The 19,915-nt window shown below is 43.4% G+C and overlaps 1 protein-coding gene across 1 annotated transcript; it reads left to right on the plus strand.

Annotated features, from left to right (window-relative positions):
• The first annotated feature begins 41 nt into the window (after positions 1 to 41).
• LOC145409331 (protein Star-like) lies at positions 42 to 19,059 on the plus strand. Its single transcript, XM_080279803.1, has 5 exons — positions 42 to 90; positions 2,075 to 2,268; positions 6,327 to 6,524; positions 7,127 to 7,216; positions 18,856 to 19,059. Exons 1-5 carry the CDS (start codon positions 42 to 44, stop codon positions 19,057 to 19,059), a joined length of 735 nt encoding a protein of 244 aa, XP_080135929.1.
• Positions 19,060 to 19,915: the final 856 nt, after the last annotated feature.

The following is a 19,915-nucleotide window of genomic DNA, read 5'->3' on the forward strand; positions in this document are numbered from 1 at the left end:
TTTTTTTTTTTTTTCAGCAATATGATAAGCTGCAGATGGGCATGCCGGCGTGGACCCTTTATCTTGGTCCTCTTGAGTCTCTGCGCAGCGGTAGCCCTCCTAACCTCCAAAGCCCGAACCTACACACACACCGGTACGCCTGTTTTTATCGGTCCGTCTGTCACTCATTAATGATTTTCAGACGAGGTGTTTTACTTCTATGGCGATTTTACGGACGCCACATCACACTAAATCGCCTTTCGCCACCACACTGCACACCACACCACACCACACCACACTACACTAAACACCACACTACGCCACACTAGACACCATACCACACCACACTACACCACACCACACACCGCATACAATGCCACACCACACCGTCCTCACCACACCACACTACACCACACCACACCACACTACACTACACTACACACCACACCATCCTCACATCACACCAAACCACACCACACCACACCGCACCATCCTTTTACACCACACCGTACCACACCACCTCAGCACATCAAGGGCATTAACCGAAGGATTCTTAGGTGTGTGTGTGTGTGTGTGTGTGTGTGTGTGTGTGTGTGTGTGTGTGTGTCTGTGTGTGTCTGTGTGTGTGTGTGTGTGCTGGGCAAAAATGGCGGACCGACAGTAAACTGTTCTATCCTCCTCTTGGGATAAGGAAGCTCCCTAACACCTATTCCTAAGCGATTTATTTTGCTTATTACATCTTACTGTCCTTTGGTTACTACACCTTACTGTCCTAATATGTTTTATATTACTCCTTCTCACATCGCCATACTCTACATAGATAAAATACAAAAGGATATTAACCAGCCATATCCAATAATAAATGACTGAGGAAGAGTTGCTAGGGAGCCTGTTTACCTAACGAAAATGCAGTCCTGAGGGACATTTGTATAACCAGACAACTCCACCGGCCAGTTATATCAGTGCCATCTCGTGTAGGCATCCCTCTCCACCACCACGAATGTAAGTAAAATTCTCTCTCTCTCTCTCTCTCTCTCTCTCTCTCTCTCTCTCTCTCTCTCTCTCTCACATAACGTCATCAGTCACTGCAATTCCGTGACGGCTGAGCATTGGACCCATAGCGATATAGAATTTGTTATTGAAAAAAAATTCCTCTGGCATAACTCAAAAAGTCCCCCTAGAATGACTCAAAAATTTACCCCAAGAATAACTCAAAAATTACTCCCCTATAAAAATTTAAAAATTACCCCTGGAATAACTCATTAATTTCCCCTATAATAACTCAAATATTAGTCCTAGAATAACTCAAAAATTACACAAAATAACCCCCCCAAAGAACCTAAATAACTCCAAAATTACCCTAGAATAAAAAATAGCTGTAGAATAACTCAAAAATTACACATCTAATAACTCAAAAATTTTCCCTTAGACTTTAAAAATTATTTCTTGAAAATATTCCTGAAGTTTAACATTTTCGCTGGACACTACAAGTATAATAACTTTAGAATTTTGCATAAATGATTACCAGCAATGATAGGACACCGATAATTTTATTCTATAGTTCCTTTACTTTATCTTGGTCCAAATTTTAGTCCCTTTAATTACTTGGTAAATGTGTCTGAGTTCCCCGCCTGGTAGTGTTGTGCAAGGGCAGCTACCACGTCACCGCCTAACCATACTACCTTCACTCTCTATAACATCAACCTAACCATACTCTTTTCACCTTAAATATTGTGCCAGTCACGAAGAAGTGCTATGTAAAGGGTGAAGAGCAAAAGCATTGTCTTGGTCTGCCACTGTGCTACGTGTGTGTTGCTAGTTAAATATTATGCTAGTCACGAAGAAGTGCTATGGAAATAAGCCACAAAAAGCACGAAAATCTCAGGGAGCTCCGAACAGATTAGATCATGAGAGAGAGAGAGAGAGAGAGAGAAAGAGAGAGAGAGAGAGAGAGAGAGAGAGAGAGAGAGAGAGACAGACAGACAGACAGACAGAGAGGGGGGGGGACAAAATGTTAGGCCTAGACAGAGGAAGCTCCAGAAGGTTTTAGTTAAGCAATTAATCCTAATCCACACTTTTGTAACCTAATCCCCAGATGGTCAAGAGAGATTAGAGACAGCTCATGGTGTGAGTGGGATAATGCAGGATGACAGACGCCTAATAAATCACATAAGACATCGTTTACTACCACCGTCCACCCTGCCGTACAATCTGACACACCCCGAGACGGAGCACTTCTCCCAATACGGACAAACTCAGTACTTGTTGATGGAGATACTGCATGACATGGTGGGTACACGTGGATCACTGGTCTATCGGATACATATATATATATATATATATATATATATATATATATATATATATATATATATATGTATATATATATATATATATATATATATATATATATATATGTATAAGTATATATATATAAGTAATCACTCTAATATCCGGACGCCCAATAACCGAACATCCCCACTAACTGAACCTTATCGTCCTGGGATCAAACATTCCCAAAATGGTCCGAAAATCCAAAAAAAAATTTAAAAAAATCGATTTTTTGCCGTCCGTAATTTGAACTTGCCGTGCGCGCCGCGTGAGAGCATTGTTTTGGTTCGTCATTCCTCCGACGTCCGATAGAGCGCTGCTGCATCCTCCCCACTTCCCGCCTGTCTCTCACCGCGACTGGACCTACACTCTTCGCCATGGCTGCCCACGTGCTCGCTTTTGTGGTGGTGCCGTACTTGCTGCAAGGCCTCCTGCTGCTCTCTGCCCTCCTCTTAGTGTGTGTGATGATGGCCCCGCCTCCTGAGAAAAGGAAGAGAGTGGTGTTGACTCTGGAGAAGAAACGGGAGATATTGGAGAAAGTTGATGCGGGTTGGTCTTCTTCACGCATTCTCCGCGAGTTCAACCTGGCCCGGTCGACTTTGTTCGATATCAAGCGTTCCCGAGACAAGCTCATGCAGTACACGGCTGACTTCTCGTCGAGAAGCAAATGCAACGTGGAAAGGAAGGTTATGTTTACCCCCAAGTATGCAGAAATCGACCGCTCCACGTTGATTTGGTATCGACAGCAATGTGCAGCTGGTGTGATGGTACGTGGAACGGAGCTGAAGGCTGCTGCTGAGAAGTTTGCAAGGCCTCACGACGCCCTAGACTTCAAGGCATCCGAGGGTTGGCTCTTCGCGTTCAAGTTGCGACATGGCCTTACTAACCGTAAAGCACATAGCGAAGCATTGGATGCTAACGAGGATGGAGTTGACGAGTTTCGGCACAAGGTGAAAGGCTTGATCGACAGGGAGGGCCTCACTCTCGGTCAAGTCTATAACGCTGACGAAACTGGCCTATTCTATCGCTCGGTGCCAACGAACACTCTAGCCGATGAGACGGAGAAGCGTGTACCTGGCCGCAAGCTTTCTAAGGAACGGATATCTGCTTTGTGTTGTGCCAATGCTAACAGCATGCACCGGCTTAAGCCCGTTATTGTTGGCCGTGCAAAGCAGCCTCGGTGCCTTCGTGGGGTGATGGATGTCCTTCCTGTCGTATGGTACCACTCTTTGAAAGCATGGTTCACAGCTGTGATTTTCAGACTGGTTTCACCGTCACTTCGTCAAGGAGGTCATCCAGTACCAGACGAAGACACTGGGAATTCCTCGCGACCAGTTAAAGGCTCTCCTTCTCCTCGACAATGCACCTGCCCACCCGTGCAACAAGGACTTGGTTGCTGAGAATGGCCGTATTAGGTGCATCTTTCTGCCACCTAATACGACTGCTCTCATTCAACCCATGGACCAAGGAGTCATCGTGGCAACAAAGCGCCTGTACCATCGGAAGTTCCTGGACGAGGTGATGGTTGTTCTCGAGGACGAGGACGAGCGCAGGGAAGGACGTGACACTCGAGGCAAGCGGACTTTGGAAAACCTTCGCCGCTACAACATCAAGTCTGCGCTGTACAACTGGGCTAGTGCATGGAAGGAAGTCCCTGTGAAAACTCTTGAAAATGGTTGGTCTCATCTGCTTCTCGGAACAGATGTGGAGTACGATTTCCTAGGGTTTGACGTGGATGACTTCCATGCACGGCTACGTACGCACGGCGACGATGTTGATGTGGACGATGTTCGTGAGTGGTTGGACGATGACAAGGGCGATCCTGGGTATCAGACGTTGTCTGATATCGAGATCGCGTCTTCGGTTGCTGGTGTCAGTCCCGAACTTGAAGATTCCGACGACGAAGGCGATGATGATGCGGACTCCTCTCAGCAGGACACTACTCCAGCCATCCCCAAGCTGAGCGCACTCCGGGAACATCTAGAGTTCGTCCTAGACTACCTGGAACACCCGGACTGCGACAGGAAGATGGGGCCCTTGGGACTCGTGGAGGAAGTGCGTGCTTTCCGGCAGTGCATCATCAATCGCCAGAATCGTCGGTCCTTGCGTCAGTCAATGATTGACAGTTTTTTCAGGCCTGTGACCCCCGCTGTGCCAAGCCCTGGTTCCACTCCGTTGCCTCCCCAAGACAGGCCCTCATGCTCCGAGCCACAGCCCAGCACATCAGCTACAGTGGAGTCACCGCTTGATGTGAGTTTGCGGCTATCTTCAGAGTCTTCTGTAGTCGGTACGCCATCACCACGACCCACCGATGCACCCCTTGGTCACCTGCCAGTGATACTCTCGGACTCTGACAGTAAATAAACAGCAAGAACTTCTCCACTAGACCACACGGGAATTTTGAGTGTTGTGCAGTGAAAAAAACGGTGTGTTGTGTTAAGGTTTTCGAAATGAGAGAAAAGACTCAGTAGAAAAGAAATTTAACATAACTAACCTTCTTTGTTTTGGCTTTGGAAAATAAAAAAAACTTGGGAAAAGTTAATGTGCAACACTAAAATTTAATGGAACATTATTTGGACTAAAGTGAACACTGTGAAGAGAACGGACTTCTGTGTGTTATTGACTAAGTTCAGTGCAAGACTTCAGGAAGAGTGTACTGCAAGTGCTTCAGGAAATCGTTCTTACTGTCGGAGTCCGAGAGGAGGCGGTTATTCATCGAGGTGGCCAGGGACTTGCTGTAAGTAGCCAGAATGTTTCATATTGTACTTTTTTCCATACTATACTTACCAGAATGTGTCATACTGTACTTTTTTCCATGCTATACTTACCTCATGCATGTGCAGTAGGAATGTGTTTTTCAGAGTTAGGTTCGGTTAGAGTCCATAAGTACCAGAATGTTTATTAATGTATGAACATACTTCTAAACCCTCATTTTATGTTTCTTTTGCATTTATTTCAGTCATTTATGTGCCTTATTGGTGTGATTTGGGTGTTAAATAGGTGCTATGCATGTCCGCAGGGAGTTGTATAGGTGTTTCTCTGAGTTAGGGTCCATAAGTACAAGTCCATAAGCTGGGGCCCAATATCCAGACAAAACCAATATCCGAACCTACCGATGGCTTTATTGATCCGGATATTGGAGGGGTTACTGTATATATATATATATATATATATATATATATATATATATATATATATGTATATATGTGTATGTGAGGGCGGTGGAGGGGGGACGCGGGCGGGGGAGGCCGAGGATGAGATGGAGGGATGGGGTGGAGAGGTATATGAGAGAGAGGGGTGTGAGTTGGGAGCAGGGCAGTGAAATGCCGGGGGACAGGGCGACTTGGAGGCGATTTGTTTGTGGCCACCCCAAACGGGATTGAGGCGTCTGGCAAAATATATATATATATATATATATATATATATCCTGAGCGCTTTTTCCTAATAATTTCTGTCCTCAAGATATTATTGTTCTTGCTTTACCACAGTCTGTCTGGCTGAGCAGACCCATTGATCACAAGTAAGCAGCCACCTTCCTGTGACACACAGACCTCCCCGGGATAGGAAAAGTACTCTGGCATGGCGAGGTGCAGGAAAAATGGAGGAAGCACAGCCCCCAAGGGGATGAACTGTGTATAGGAGATATGTATGAATAGTAGTCTCAGCCTGGGCTTTTAACTGTTTGGTAAATGTGGTTTGTGGGAGTGTTGTGCAAGGTCAGCTATTGCGCCCTGTCCCCCCGTCACTCCTTTGGTAGATCCTCCCGGGTCGATGGTAACCATCGACCTACCACCTTTCTGGTGGGCTAAAGGGTGCTACACCTTGCCCAAGGGTGACCTGGGACTATGCAGGGCAGAGACGTCCATCTTCCCTGATCTGGACGCATGATCCGGCTGCATCTCCCAACTCTAAAGACGCGAATTGACGAAAACTCCTACAAACTTAATCCAACCTAAACTAACTTAATTTAACCTCAAACAAGCAAATCCATTCCAACCAAACCTCAATTCCCCCAGAGAGGCGGGTTCTTCGTTGAGGCAGGGGCGGTTGACGGGGAGCACCTCAGCAACTCCCTGTACTTAGAGCGTCGGCTGGGCTGGACTGGGCTGCTGGTGGAAGCCCTCCCTGATACCTTTGCACAGCTGGTCACCAAACACAGGAAGGCCTACGCAATACAGGCCGCTCTCTCGCTCACCACACAGGCCTCCGAGATTGTGTTTCAGTGAGTCCGATTTTGTTTTCTATTATAATGCCACAGTAGTAGTAAGCAGGTCATCTACCGATTTTCGATACATTCTCGCTCATCTTCTCTTTCTTCCTCCTCCTCCTCGTCCTTCTTTTTCTTCCTTCTCCTTCTGCTTCTTCTTCTTTCTCCTCCTCCTTCTCCTTCTTCTTCCTTTTCCTCCTCCTCCTTCTTTCTTCTCCTCCTCCTCCTCCTCCTTCTTCCTTCTCCTCCTCCTTCTTATTTTCTCCTTCTTTTGGAATCACGAAGAGTAACATACCATAGAATTTTAGTTAATATGCAAAATAAATAGTTAACAAACAGGTGGAAAGAAGTCTCCTATATTTCAGGGTGAAGGGTCCAAGAGGAGTTCTTAGCCACATCGAGACTGAGGAGGAGAAGGAAAACGGAGAGAAAGGGAAAAATGGAGGAGAGCAGAAAGAGGGAGGAGGGAAGAAACAGGATGGAGGGAAGCCAAAGAGAGGAGGGATGAAAAAACGAGTTATCAAAAAGGAAGGAGGGAAGAAAGGTAGAAAAGGGAAGAAAGGTGGAGAAGAAGAGAGCAAAAGTGAAGTGGAGGAAAGAGTGAGAGTGGAGGCATACCCCTTCTTCTCCATCCTCCGCGCCCTCAACGTTACTGTAATTGATTTTCTCTCACTCGACATCGAAGGCGCTGAACTGAAGGTAAGACGGATTTATCAGAGAGAGAGAGAGAGAGAGAGAGAGAGAGAGACTGGCTCATTAAAAAAAAAAAAAAAAAAAAAAAAATTAAGTCCAGTTTTCTTTTTATAATAGAGGGGAAAACTTGCTCCTATATAAAGGCAAAAGAACTGCAAAATATTATATCCGTATCATGTCAGTAAGAGGTGGCGCCTGGACACTTTATTATGCAGCCCTTAGCTAGCACACTGTGACCGTGCACTACCCAGAACTCGCCACGAGGAGGTGGCTGGAAATGGAGTTCCACTCCTAACCCATCCCATCCACCCTTCCATTAAACTTGGCCAGATTTACTCTACTTTGAAATCCTTGATTGATTCAAATGCTGGCGTTATTTTTCTTGATATGTTTCTTGTATACCCATCTCAGTTTCTGTAACCATAAACTTTTGCAGATGCTTTAGTCACCAGCTTTACTGTGCGTTAAACTGACTGAGTATGGCAAGAATACTTTGGACACAGCTTTTCCACAAGTTCAGGACTTTCAACCAAACCATGTAGTTCAACATCAGTCAAATTCTTGAGGGGTGGTTGTTCTGTATTATCCACTGCATCGTAGCCGATCATTGGAGTATAATTATCTGCCCCCAAATTTAACTCTGGTACTTTGAATTGTCTTCTTTCTTGTCTCGGGTTGTTTCTTCCAGCTAGAATTTTCTTCACAGCATCTCTTCTGATGTCAATATCATCATCAAATGCCATGCCTAAAAGCATGTTTTCCGGATGGGCATAGAAATCATTCGTTTGAATAGCCTGTGTAGCAGCCTTATATGCTCCCAAGCATTCATCTTTCATATAGCTGATCTTGGTAATAGCACCGAATAAATGTTTTGAGTCATTGACACAGGAGGGATTTTTCTTAATCTTCAAACCAGGTCGGAATTTATACAGTCATTAAATATTTGGCTAATGTTTTCACTGGTTTAGAATGGAGAGATGCTGAGGAATACGGTCTCAAAAATCTTGCAAATGCTATCAGCCATCTTGAATGTGTTATTGAGCCTGGTTCAGTTGAGGAGAATAATGCAGAAATTTTTCAGATGACACTGCATCCCATATAGTCGGAGTATATTTTTGATCCTTACTTAAATCAAGCTCTGAATAGGTCTCATGAAACTTCCTCACATCATCTACTGGGATTGGTTCAAACTTTACCACAGGGAGGTTACTAACTGTTTTTCCTATCTTCTTCCCAGTCTTTCCTTTGAATGCTGTGAGTCCTGAGATTTCACCATCCAAATGTTTAAATGTATGCCGAAATGAAAGCTCACTGAAGTGTAACAAACATATACTGTAAGCCACTGCAAAGGACGGTTAAGAAAGTCTTCAATCAATTTTATTGCTCCGCCCTTTGTCCCTGTGTTAACAGGTGTACCATCACACCCTGTTGCAACAAGCATCTCAGTCTTCAGGCCACAGTTCATCAAGCACTCAGAAATAACAGCTGCTGTTTCCCCATCAAAAGTTACATGGTCAAGGTATTCAGAACCTGGCTCTTTAACTAATGAAATGTGCTTCTCAAATTTGCTTACTTGGTGAATGGACAGACAATTATTTTCATCTTTTCTCTCTTCCAGTGTTAATGTTTTGTCTTTTTTTTTTCCATCAAAATACAATGCTGTTATGTCTTCCTTTTCTTTATGCTGAAGTCTTTCTCTGCCTGATTTTCTGACACGTCTTACTTTTGGCCTGTCCCCTGTGGCCGGGGGGGGGGGACAATCTGGCTGCACTATGGGGTGGTACAACTACTATGCGGCCAGGTTGTGTTAGGAAGAATACTGCCACCGTATTCCCTGGGTGTCGTAAAAGGCGACTAAAAGGGGCGGGGTGAGGGGACTAGGGACCCCCTCCTCTGTTTTTCAGTTCCTAAAATGAGACAGACCAGAGAAAGGGATGGGGGATTGAGTTATCCCCGCACCCTGAAGATTGGGTCTATGAGTGTGCGTGGACGTAGTACGATTGAGGCTAAAAGGGAGGAGATTGGGAGAATGTTTGTGAGAAGAAAGTTGGATGTCTTAGCTTTAAGTGAAACGAAGATGAAAGGGAAGGGTGAGTCTATGTCTGGAAGTGTGAATGGAAGATTGTCAGGTGTTGATAGAGGAAGGGCAAGAGAAGGTGTGGCCTTGTTAATGAGTCCGGAAATGCAGCAGTGTGTGATTGAATGGAAGGAGGTGCCATCGAGACTGATGTGGGTGAAAGCGAAATTTGAACGGGAGTTGTGGGTGTTTGTGAGTGCATATAGGTCTGGTAGTGAAAGGGATGAAGAAGAGAGGGAGTCTTTCTGGAATGATGTTGATGAGTGTGCAGAGTTTTCGAGCAAATGTGAATGTGGTAATGATGAGAGATCTGAATGCTAAAGTGGGAAATGTAGCAGTTGACGGTGTATTTGGTATGCATGATGTGCCTGGAAGAAATGAAAATGGGGAACGAATGATAGGGATGAGCGTTGAGCGAGAGATGGTGATTCGAAATACGCAGTTTGAGAAGAAAGATATGTATAAGTATACATGGGTGAGACAGGAGGGTGGAAGGGTTGTTGATAGAGCATTGATGGACTATGTGATTGTGTCCAGGAATGTAATAGGAAGATTGTTGGATGTGAGAGTTCTGAGAGGGGAGGATGGAGGTATGTCTGACCACTACCTGTTGGAGGGAAAGTTAAGAGTAGGTTAGAGATGGGTAAGAGCTAGGAGGGTTAGGTGTGGCAGGGAGCTTTTGAAATTGAGTGAGTTGGATAAAAGAGAGAAAATGATAGAGTATCAGGAGAAATTGAAAGATGAGTGGAACGCAGTGAAAGATCAGGAAAATGGCAGTGTGGAGGAGGAATGGCAGTTGTTTAAGAGTGCTGTGGTGGGGCATGCAGAAGAGGTGTGTGGTGTGAGACGTGTGGGTGGTGGTGTACGAAAAGGAAGTGAATGGTGGTACGAGGAAGTAAGTATGACTGTGGCTGAGAAGAGACGTGCATATGAAGTGTGGCTGCAGAGGAAGGATGAGGTGTCATATGAGAGGTATAAGAAAAAGAGGAATAGGGCGAGAAGGGCTGTGCATGGTGCTAAAAGGGCAGCAGATGAGAGGTGGGGTAGGCAGCTGACTGAGAATTTTCAACAGAATAAGAAAATGTTCTGGAAGGAGGTTAAAAGGGTGCGAAAGGGAGAGTCTGGGAAGGAAGAGCGAGTAAAAACAGAGGATGGAAGGATGTTAATTGAGATGGAATCAGTAAGGAAGAGATGGGCAGAGTATTTTGAAAGATTGTTAAATATAGAGGAGGAAAGGTTGGCTGAGATTGTGGCGGATGGATGGGTGCAAGGAATAACTGTGTTGGGAGAACTGAATGATTCTTTGATCACGAAGGAGGAAGTGGAGAAGGCAGTAAAAGAGATGAAAACAGGGAAAGCTGGATGGGTGTGTTGTGGAATGCCTGAAGGGTGGTGGAGTGACTATTGTTGACTGGTGAGTAAGATTGTTGAATGTGTGCTTTGTGCAAGGTATGGTGCCAGTTGACTGGGCAAGTGTTTGTGTGGTCCCGTTGTATAAAGGGAAGGGTGATAAGTATGAATGTACTAGCTTTAGGGGTAATATTCTGTTGAGTGTTGTAGGGTAATGTGTATGGTAGAGTGTTAATTATGAGAGTTAGAGAGGGTACAGAGGGAGTGATTGGTGATGAGCAGTGTGGCTTTAGGAGAGGGAGGGGATGCGTGGATCAGTGTGTGAAAAGTATTTAGCGAAAGGGAAGGATGTGTTTTGGGCATACATGGAGTTAGAGAAAGCGTGTGATAGAATTGATAGGGAGGCTCTGTGGACTGTTTTAAGATTGTATGGAGTTGATGGTAGGTTACTAAAAGGGGTGAAAAGTTTTTATGTAAATAGTAGAGCGTGTGTAAGAGTAAGAAAAGCTGTGAGTGATTGGTTTCCTGTGAGAGTGGGGCTGCGACAAGGATGTGTGATGTTGCCTTGGTTGTTTAATATTTATATTCATGGCGTTGTAAGGGAGGTGAATGCAAGAGTTTTAGGTGGAGGTCTGAGTCTGGTGAAAGTTGATGGTGAAAAGTGGAATCTGAAGCAGGTGCTGTTTGCAGATAATACTGCACTGGTGGCTGATTCAGAGGAGAGATTGAGACAGTTGGTAGAGGAGTTTGGAAGGGTGTGTGAAAGGAGGAAATTGAAAGTATATGAGAATAAGAGTAAAGTGATAAAGTTCACAAGGTTGGTAGATGGTAGGGGGATGAATATAGTTTTGAATGGTGAATTGCTTGAGGAGGTAGAGTGTTTTAAATATTTAGGGTCACATGTTGCTGTGAATGGAAGAATAGATGCAGAAGTGAAGTTTAGATTCAATGAAGTAGGAAAGGTGCTGGGAGGAATGAAAAGGGTGTTAAGATGTCGTTCGCTTAGAATGGATGTAAAGAGAAGGCTGTATGAGGGTGTTGTGGCACCGACTGCGTTATATGGGGCTGAAACATTGAATATGGGTGTAGCAGTTTGAATGTAATGGAGATGAGGTGTCTGAGGAGTATGTGTGGAGTGACGCGTATGGATCGAGTGCAAAATGATGAAGTGCGAAAAAGAACTGGAGAAGTTCGGGAGATGGCTGATAGAGTTGAGCAGAGGGTGTTGCGATGGTTTGGGCATATGGAGAGAAAGGATAATGAGCGATTGGTAAAAATGATAACTAGATCTGATGTGAGAGGTGTAAGGCTGAGAGGGAGACCATGAATAAGATGGATGGACAATGTGAAGAGAGCGCTGGATGCGAGAGGGATGTCTTTTGAGCAAGGAAGAGTGGCTGTGCGTGACAGAAATGAATGGGGAGAAATTGTGAATGAATAAATGATGACGCAGCCCTGAGGGAATATTCCCCCACATTTGGTCTGATCAGCTAGTCAGGTCAGGTGCGGGTAAGGGGATGGGTCTATTATGATGTGGCTGGGGTACACCAGCTCTGCTGTCGGGCCCTGCTGCGGATGTCACCGATTGCACTGCGCAGTTGACCCTTGTGCGGTGTTGGTGTGGTGAGGATCTGTCCCTTCTCCCCTTTGGGGCTAAGATGCGAATGAATGTGTTTGAATGGATAAGTAAATGGGGAGTGTGTCGTCCTGTCTCGGCTACATCCCTTTCCTTGGGGGAAGCAGCCTATGTACAGTATATACAGTAGGTAGATAGATAGATAACTAAATTCTTGTTTTCAGGTGAAACAAGTCCAGCACCCACCAGAGCAGAAGTGGCAATTGAAGCGGCACCTCTGTCACATACACCTAATCAATCAGCTTCTCTTGCAATCAGTTTGTTCATAATTGATGCGCATTCGTGATCTTAGTTTTTTCCACTTTTTTCTACACGCGGACAATATGCATCATCTGTACCATCATTTTCCAAACTATCATTAGTATCCCTCATTCCCTCCATCCCACTTTGACCTTTCTGATATATAGATTCACAAGTTTTCAGTTTGCAGTTCTCTGCATCCCGTTTTCATTTTGCTCGTTGAAGCAGAATTTTTGTTTCTTTTGTATCCACTTTTCCAATGTACTTCTGTTTATTTCCGCTTTGGCCTGAAAGGAACTCTCACGGGCACTTTTCTTTGAACACTTACACTCCTCGAAGGATTTGCATTTGCAATAGGAGATATCAAATAGCTCCTTCTGCATATGAGTTTTCTAATTTCAAGCTGTTTGTTGTAGCAGTCTTTCCACTGGTTTTTCACTAGGGTCTTCTACTTAGAATTGTTGTCCAAAACCACTTGTGCAATTCTTGTTAGGTGAACACAAGGAACTGAAGCTTTTTCCACAGACACTGACGTTCTGATCCAAGATCCTTCGCTATTTCCATCACTGGCATTTTTTAATTATCTGTTTCAACAAAATGTAAGTGTCTTTCCACATCCCCCTTAGTTGGAAGCTGCTTGTCACCAATAATTCTTAAAGTGCTAAAAATATGATGAGTTAAGGCAGACCGAGTAATGTGAGCTATATTTTGTAGGTCTTCATGATATTTAGCTATTAAGCATTAATAACTAAAAATGAAAAACAAAAAAATAATAATAATAATATGAGAGCAAAGAGTAGACGATTAAAAGAAACACGAAATACAATGTCTAACCTATAAGGCTCCTACGACGGCACTGATGTGCCAAATTCAACTAATGGCGAGAAATTGACGAAGCAGGCGCCACCTCTTGGATCAACTTTTTTTTGGAATTACAATTTAAAATTCACAAACTGGATTTTTCAACCCGGTCTAATATATATACTGTGTGTGTGTGTAAATATATATATATATATATATATATATATATATATATATATATATATATATATATATATATATATATATATATATATATATATATATATATATGTGTGCGTGTGTGTGTGTGTGTGTGTGTGTGTGTTGGGTGGGGACGCTCACCATCCACTCACTCGATGTAGTGCTGGTCTCGGGTGTCTGGCCTTTCCTCTCCATCCTTCTTTCCTTCCATTCTCTTCTGTCTTTCCTTCCTTAATTCTTTCCTTGTCCTTCTGCCTACAGGTGACTTTACACTCCCTCTTCTGCCTTTCCTTCATTCTTTCCTCTTCCTTCAGGCTGTGGGTGACTCTACACTGAGTGACAAGCCAAATGGTTTCCTGTACACCAGGAAAGTATTTACTACGCTGGGTGGAAACCATATAACCAGATTTTGGCCCCTGGTGGTTTAGAGAGTAATTATTGCGCTCCAATCGGATTGAGCCGGTGAAGGTTTATATCCAAGGGATGGTTAGGGTTGATTGCTCATGTAATGCCACTCAGGGGTAGGTGAGGCTGGTCACTCTCATCTTAAATGTCGGGACCAACTGTTTAGCCCCGGGCTCCTACGCTCCTCATGGGGCAATGTAAGATTGGATGATGGACGGATGGATGGATATATATACAGTATATATATATATATATATATATATATATATATATATATATATATATATATATATATATATATATATATTTATATATATATATATGTCTATCTATCTATCTATCTATTTCCAGACGCCTCAATCCCGTTTGGGGTGGCCACAAACAAATCGCCTCCACGTCGTCCTGTCCCCCGCCATTTCACTGCCCTGCTGCCAACTCACACACCCCTCTCTCATATACCTCTCCACCCCATCCCTCAATCTCATCCTCGGCCTCCCCCTCCCTCTTCCCCCCTCCACCTCACTCACATACACTCTCTTTGTCAGTCTTTCACCCTCCATCCTCTCCACATGGCCAAACCACCTCAGTGTGTTCCTCATAACACTTCCTATCACATCCACATCCACACCACAACGCTCCTTTATATTCTCATTCGTCACCCTGTCTCTCGTTGTGACTCCACAGGCTCCTCTTAAATAACTCATTTCCACTGCTCTCACTCTTTACTTGTGTCCTTCCAACAACGTTCAAGCTTCACTTCCATACGTTAGAGTTGGTATCACAATACTGTCATGTAATTTTTTCACTTCCATGCTCACTTCCCTGTTTCTTATCACTGCTTTCAAAGAACCAGCACCCTTTCTTCCCTGCTGTACCCTTTCACGCACTTCACCCTCCAAACCTCCATCATTACTCATCACACTACCCAAGTACTTAAACGTACTCACATTTTCCGATTCCTCACCATCCAACCTCGCTGTACATTCACTGCCTTCAACCTCTCTCAAAGACCATAACGTTACTCTTCCCTACATTCACCTTTAGATTCTGTTTCTTGCACACTCTCCCAAACTCATCCACCAAGCCTTTCAGCTCCCCTTCGTCTTCGCTCAACAACACAGTATCATCTGCAAACAACAGTACAGGGAGTTTCCAAACACTATCCTCTCTCACCAGGGCCACTCCAACATCCACTATCCTACCTTGTACCCCTTTTATTACCCCATCCATGAACAGATTGAACAACCATGGAGACATGAAACATCCCTGTTTCAACCCAACCTCCAAAGAGAAAAATTCACTCAGTTCACCATCCACCCGCACTGCAGCATTAGCACCATCATACATACTCTTCACAGCATTCAACAACTTCCCATCTACTCCATATATTCTTAATACTTTCCACAATCCTTGTCTATCCACCCTGTCATATGCTTTCACCAAATCCACGAAAGCCGCATACAACTTCTTTCTCTTCTCTAGAAACTTTTTCACTAAAGATCTAAGAATGAATATCTGATCTACACAACCTCTTCCCTTCCTAAAGCCTCCCTGTTCTTCTCCAACTAATTCCTCTGTTCTCTCTCTAACTCTGTCAACAAGTATCCTACCACACACTTTTCCTATTATACTAAGAAGACAAATGCCCCTATGATTACCTCACACTTCTTTTTCCCTTTTTCCTTTGTACAAGGGAATAATTATACCTGACTTCCAATCCTCCGGGACTCTACCTTCCTCCCAGGCCAATCTGCACATCTTCCACATCCATTCTACTACTATCTCTCCCCCATGCTTCAGCATTTCACCACACACTCCATCAATTCCTGGGGCTTTCCTCAATTTAACTTTCTTCATTGCTTCCACAACTTCTATCCTACTAATTTCTTCCTGTCTTCTCACCTCCCTCCTTCTCCCAGCCATTCCCCAGCCACTTATACTCGCATTACTTCCATCCTGTATGTTCAACACTTCCTTAAAGTGTTCTCTCCATTTGCTCACTTTTTCTCCCTTCTCCACTAGTAATCTACCATTTTTATCTTTCACTCCCTTGCTAACCTCACTTCCACCCTGTCTTACTCTCTTCACCTCTTTCCAGAACATTTTCTTACAGTCCCTCCACTTTACACTCAAATTCCTTCCAAATTCCTCATCCACTCTCCTCTTACTCTCTCTTACTAATCTTTTCACCTCTCTCTTTCTTTCTACATATAACTCTCTCTTCCGCCTCTCAACTTCTTCCACGTCCCTATTTCTCATCCATTCATTGTATGCTTTCTTTTTTTGTGCCACAGCCTGTTTCACCTCTTCAGTCCACCACGCTGTTCCTTGCACCCTCCTCCGTCTTCTCTTCCTCCCACACACCACATCACATGCTGCACATATTTCTTCTGTAAATATCCTGCACACACCTTCCCCGTCCCCCATCTGCTCCAATTCATATTTGCCCAATCGTTCCTCCACTTCTCTCTTCTCTCTCTCTCTCTCTCTCTCTCTCTCTCTGTATATATATATATATATATATATATATATATATATATATATATATGTGTGTGTGTGTGTGTTCATGAAATGAGCTTAAATTCAGGTTACTTTAGGCTAGGTTAGTTAGGTTAGGTTTGGTTACTTTAATTTAGACGAACGCTTAACATAACTTAGCAATCATGTAAATTGGGTGCGCTAAGTAGACTCCGTTCCTTCTTTACCCCTGCACAATTGTTGACTCTATACAGGAGTTTTATTCGCCCCTGCGTGGAGTACAACTCTTATGTGTGGGGAGGCTCCCCACATACAGCTCTTCTCAATAGGGTGGAGTCAAAGGCTTTTCGTCTCATTAACTCTCCCCCTCTTACTGACTCCCTTCAACCTCTGTCTCTTCGCCTCACTGTTGCATCTTTATCTCTTTTCTATCGCTCCTTCAGTGGTCACTGTTCCTCTGAACTGTCTGCATGCATTCCTCCACCTCTACGACGGGTGCGTAGCACCCGTATAGCAGCAAACTCTCACCCTTTTTCTGTCCAACTCTCTAATGCAAGAGTTAACCGTTACTCCCAGTCCTTCATTTATGCATCAGGTCAACTCTGGAACTGTCTCCCTCTGTCTGTATTTCCTGCTTCCTATGATCTCCAGTCTTTCAAACGCAGTGTGTCCAGGCATCTCAAAATGAATGGATCTTGAATTTGGCTCTCTCTTGTATTTTGTTTTTCTCTTGGAAGGAACAAATTTTGCGGGCTCGTTGCCTTTGGTTCCTTCTTCCTCACAAAAAAAAAAAAAACCCTAACCTAGCCCAACATAACCTAAAGTGAACCTTGATTATCTCAGCATAACCTTACAACACCCTATATTAATCTATTTATCCATCTATCTATCATCTAATCCTACGTTGCCCCATGTGAAGCGTAAGAACCCGAGGCTAGATAAGTTAGTCCTGAGATTTAAGATGAGAGTGAGACTCATTCATCCCTGAGTGGCATTACGTGAGAAATCACCTCAGCCACCCCTTGGATATAAACCTTCACAGGCTCATTCCGACTGGAGCGCCGCAATTACCCACTAAACCACCAGGCGCCAAAATTTGGTTATATAGTTACTACCCAACATCATAAATGGTTTCCTGGTGTACAAAAAAACATTCCACTTGTCACTCAGTGTAGTCACTCAGGCAAAAGGAACAGGAAAGAATGAAGGAAAGAAAGACATAAGAAGGAGTGTAAAGTCACCCGTAGGCAGAAGGACAAGGAAAGAATGAAGTAAAGAAAGACAGAAAAGAAAGGAAGGAAAGGAGGTAGGAGAGGAAAGGCCAGACACCCGAGAGCAGTACTACATCGAGTGAGTGGATGCTGAGCGCCCCCACCTACCACATCTATATTAATCTAACCTTAATTAACCCCTCATAATTAAAACTCATTTCACGAATTCCCGAGGGAAAACATGAAATAAATGGTTACACAAATTTCCTGTAACGTGATATATATATATATATATATATATATATATATATATATATATATATATATATATAAAGCAACGTTGGGTCTGGTTAGTACTTGGATGGGTGACCGCCTGGGAACACCAGATGCTGTTGGCATCCCCTACGTGTCAAGTGGGGTTGGTGGAGGATTAGTGCCCCTCCCTGTAAAACAATTAACTCTAAGCCATTGGCCACCCCGTCTGGGATACATGGCGTCTGGCAATGAATGAAAAATGAATACATATATATATATATATATATATATATATATATATATATATATATATATATATATATATATATATGAGTACATATAAGGTACACACATACACACACACACACACACACACACACACACACACACACACACACACGAGACGAGTGTACTGAGTAGCTTAAAGAAAACAATAAACTAAATGCACACTCTATTTGGCAGGTGTTTAAAACAATACCGTGTGATGAGATAAAGATACGCGTGATGTGCGTGGAATCCAACCACATATGTTGAGTAGTAAGAAAAATAAATAAACTAGAATGACACTAAGTAGAGAGCATACCTCCGCCAACGCCCTCTCTCGCAATGATAAAGAAAGTGAAAAAAAAAAAAATCCTGGATCAGCATCTTTATCCGGATCAGCACGAAAATTTAATGTAGTGTATGCTGGGCCAAGGCCCATTCTTCTACCAAGTTTCGTGGAAATCCGTCCAGTAGTTCTTGTGTAATCTTGCTCACAAACCAACCTACCAACCAACAAGCAAACATCGGACGGGGATGAAAATATATCCTCCTTGGCGGAGGTAACTAAGAAACTGCTTACTGTTTTCGGCAGGTGACAATAAACAGTACCATTGAATGCGATATAATGTGTAGATTCCAGTCATAATATTTTGGGCTGGTAAAATATGCAGTAAATATTTCAATGAAAATAAAACAAAATATAATATATGCTTATTTTATTGGACAGGTTCTAAAAACAGTGCCCTGGGATGAGATAAAGATACGAGTGATGTGTGTGGAATCCAACCATATACCCGAAGGTGCCAACCAGCTAATATCCTACATGCAGTCTCAGGGATATCGCTACATCGGCACCAAAGGCATTGACGCATGGTTCGGCTGGCCTGAATTGCTGGACCCAGTTATGAAGAAGCTGATTAACCACCCATGACCTTAAGTATATTTTCGTACGTGCCACATAAGCACTGTGCACTAAGCCCGAGTTAAGGGATGCATTTTTGTGGGCTAAGTAGCAACTTTCACTCAGCGATTTGTTTTGCGCCTCATACCTCCAATGCATGTCATTGATGTAAATTATGTTGACATAAAAAACAATATAAAGAGGACAAGCGAGAATACTGAGGTGAAATATCCAAATAAATCGCTTGAGAAGTGGTTACGAAGCCTCCGGTGTGACCTTGGTCTGTATTCTCATCAGTTGAGGACGCTCCCTAACACCTCTTCCTTCACTGTTTACTTTTTTATATGGCTAGTTTACATCCTTTTGTTCGTTATTTATGCAAAGTATGGCGATATCGGAAGGATTTATGTAATACACATGAGGACGGTAATGTATAAACACAACAAATTGCTAAGGTAGAGGTGTTAGGAAGCTTCCATAACCTCCAAGAATGCGAGCCTTCGATTACGACCCCTCACACCCTTACTGCCCACATCTGGTTGCGACACCTTGACCCATTAGGCCACCAGGCATCATATCCCTCTTTTGTCCGAACTCCACTTGTAAACAAATTTTTGACACTAATTATTTTAGGACGGGCAAGAGCTTCGTAGCACCCTTTTCTTGGTGACTCATACATCTTATTACACCTTAACACATTCTTACATGCTATATGGATCCCTTCAGTATCGACAAAATTTCGACCAATAACAAGAAAATACTGAGGTGCCAGGAGTAGAATAATTTCTTAAGGAGGTGTTACGTAAGCTTAAACTCTTCAATACTATAACCTTTTTTTTTTTTTTTTTTAATCAGGGAAACACAATACTATTTTCACCTTAACTTG

This window comes from Coenobita brevimanus, chromosome 80 (genome assembly GCF_032717465.1).
Source record: "Coenobita brevimanus isolate Jiangsu-jjx chromosome 80, ASM3271746v2, whole genome shotgun sequence".
Taxonomy (NCBI): domain Eukaryota; kingdom Metazoa; phylum Arthropoda; class Malacostraca; order Decapoda; family Coenobitidae; genus Coenobita; species Coenobita brevimanus.